Source organism: Cyrtonyx montezumae, unplaced genomic scaffold (assembly GCF_038088225.1).
Source record: "Cyrtonyx montezumae isolate F1298 unplaced genomic scaffold, pur_monq_1.0 scaffold_143, whole genome shotgun sequence".
Lineage (NCBI taxonomy): Eukaryota > Metazoa > Chordata > Aves > Galliformes > Odontophoridae > Cyrtonyx > Cyrtonyx montezumae.
This window is the reverse complement of record NW_027071874.1, coordinates 1-2293: the sequence shown is the minus strand read 5'-3', so window position 1 is coordinate 2293 and position 2293 is coordinate 1. Positions and strand designations below refer to the sequence as shown.

Below are 2293 nucleotides of genomic sequence, written 5' to 3'. Positions count from 1 at the left end.
TTTGCCGCGCCCACCCCCGTGCAGCACCGGAGAATGAAGTATCGGGGTGTGTGTGTGTGTGTGTGATTGGGGGGGGGGGGATGGCGGGGCTGGAGGGAGAGGGGGGGGGGTCGTCCCTACACCTCCTGATCCTCGAAGACCTCGAGGAAGAGGGGGGGGAAGAGCTCGGTGGGGCACTCCACCTTCATGTGCAGGAAGCGGCTGGCGTGGCACGCGCCGATCATGCGCAGGTCCGTCACCTTCATCAGCAGCTTGGGCCAGAAGTGGGAATGTTGTGTTTGCGGTAGTTGATGTAGTGCTCGAACGCCAGCAGGTACGTCTCCTGGCACTTCTCGATCTTGTCCACGCAGATCAGCCCCGTCCGGTCTGAGGAGGGGGGGGTTGGGGTTGGGGGGTGGGGGGGTGGGGGGAGGGGATGCGTCTGAATGGGGTCTGAGCTCACGCAAGGACCCGAAAGGTGCGTGTGTGTTTTTACGGGTGTGGGGGGGGGGGATGTGGTGCTACAGGTGGCCCTAAAATGCTGTCAGCGCTGTGGGCTCACGATGCTGGGGATGTGGGTATCGGGGTGTCCACCCCATGTGCCCCACAGCGCTGGGCCTCGGGTTCTGGGGTGCTGAAACCCATGTGCCCCAAACGCTGCGGCTCTGGATAGTGGGGTGACCACCCCATGCACCCTCAAGTCCTGGGGGTGTGGGTATTGGGGTGACCACCCCATGCACCCTCAAGTCCTGGGGGTGTGGGTATTGGGGTGACCACCCCATGCACCCTCAAATCCTGGGGGTGTGGGTATTGGGGTGACCACCCCATGCACCCTCAAATCCTGGGGCTGTGGGTATTGGGGTGACCACCCCATGCACCCTCAAATCCTGGGGCTGTGGGTATTGGGGCACACAGCCCTGGTGCCCCAAATGTTAGGGCTTTGGGTATCAGGGTGCTCAACCCCATGTGCCCCACAGCGCTGGGGGCTCCGGGTATTGGGGTGCCCGCCCCAGTTATCCCACAATGGCGGGGCTCCAGGTATTGGGATGCCCACCTCTTGCGCCCCAAACTTGGGCCTCTGGGTATGGGGATGTCCACCCCACACTGCTGGACCCCACATGCCCCAAGCAGAGCTCTGGGGCTCAATACCCCCCCCCAACCCCCAAAAACCGGGTGCCCCCCCCCCCCGTGCTGACCTGAGGGACATGAGCAGCACGGCCTGCAGTAGGGCCACCTCGGTGTCGTCCAGGTTGAAGGCGGACAGCGACTTGCCGAGGTCGAAGATGGCGTCGGACACGACCCCGAGCCCGCCGTTCTTGAGCTGCTCGCGTTTCACCGCCATTTCCCCGCTCAGCGTCAGCGTTTCGCTCTCGGGGTCGTAGCGCACGGCCGCGCGCAGGGACATGATCTCCATGCAGCAGCCCTTCAGCAGGATGATCTGATCCTCGCACGGCAGCTGGGGGGGGTCAGCGGGGTCAGCGGGACCCCCGCGCGTCCACGCACCCCATACCCCCCCCATGGCACCATCAGCAGGGCTGCAGGACCCACCCCACGTTCCCTCATCCCATATCCCCTCCACGGCGCTGTCCGTGGGGCTGAGGGATCCCCCCACGTCCCCACACCCCAAAATCAGCCCCCCACAATGCCAGCAGCGGGGCTGAGGGACCCCCCCACATCCCCACATCCCATATCCCACCCCCACAGAGCCATCAGCGGGGCTGCCACCCCCAGAACCCCCATACTCCACATCCCATACCCCCACAGTGACAATGCCACCAGGGCTGCGGGACCCCCCTCATCTGGGGGATGTCATTTGGGAGATGGACCCCAAATCCCTCCCCCCCCCCCCCCCCACAGCACCATCAGCACGGCTGCCCCGCTCAGCACCCCATAACCCCCACCCCCAACAGCGATGACACTGGAGCTGTGGTCCCCCCCACCCCCCCCCCCCCCCCATTACCTCGGAGAACATGGGCAGTTTTTTGGCGAAGTCCACCACGCGGGTGATGGCGGGCGTGATGATTTTGTAAACTCACTGAACGCCTCCAGGTCCACTTTGTCCCCGTCCGGCATCGACGCCATGGGCGACTGCCCGATGTCCTCGGGCTGGGGGGGTTTGGGGGGGGAAAAAAAACACAACGGGAGGGTGGGAGGGGGGCAGAACAGTGGGGACCCCCCCCCCCCCCAACTTCCTGCTCTGGGGAAACTGAGGCACAGCGCAGCAGCTGCCGGGAGAGGGAGCAGTGCACAGCACTGGGGGGGGGGCACAGCTGTCCCCTTCGGTCACTGCTCCGCCCAGACCCCCCCACTCCGG

At 65.4% G+C, this 2293-nt stretch overlaps 1 protein-coding gene across 1 annotated transcript; it reads right to left on the bottom strand.

Moving 5' to 3' along the window:
* On the bottom strand, window positions 1-2204 carry LOC136045605 (thyroid hormone receptor alpha-like; the record flags this gene model as incomplete). The annotated part of the gene is given in 5 exon segments (XM_065731615.1): window positions 1-268; window positions 271-373; window positions 1184-1435; window positions 1940-2001; window positions 2004-2204. Coding segments are annotated over 5 exon segments (770 nt in total), but the record flags the coding sequence as incomplete, so codon positions are not given.
* Window positions 2205-2293: the final 89 nt, after the last annotated feature.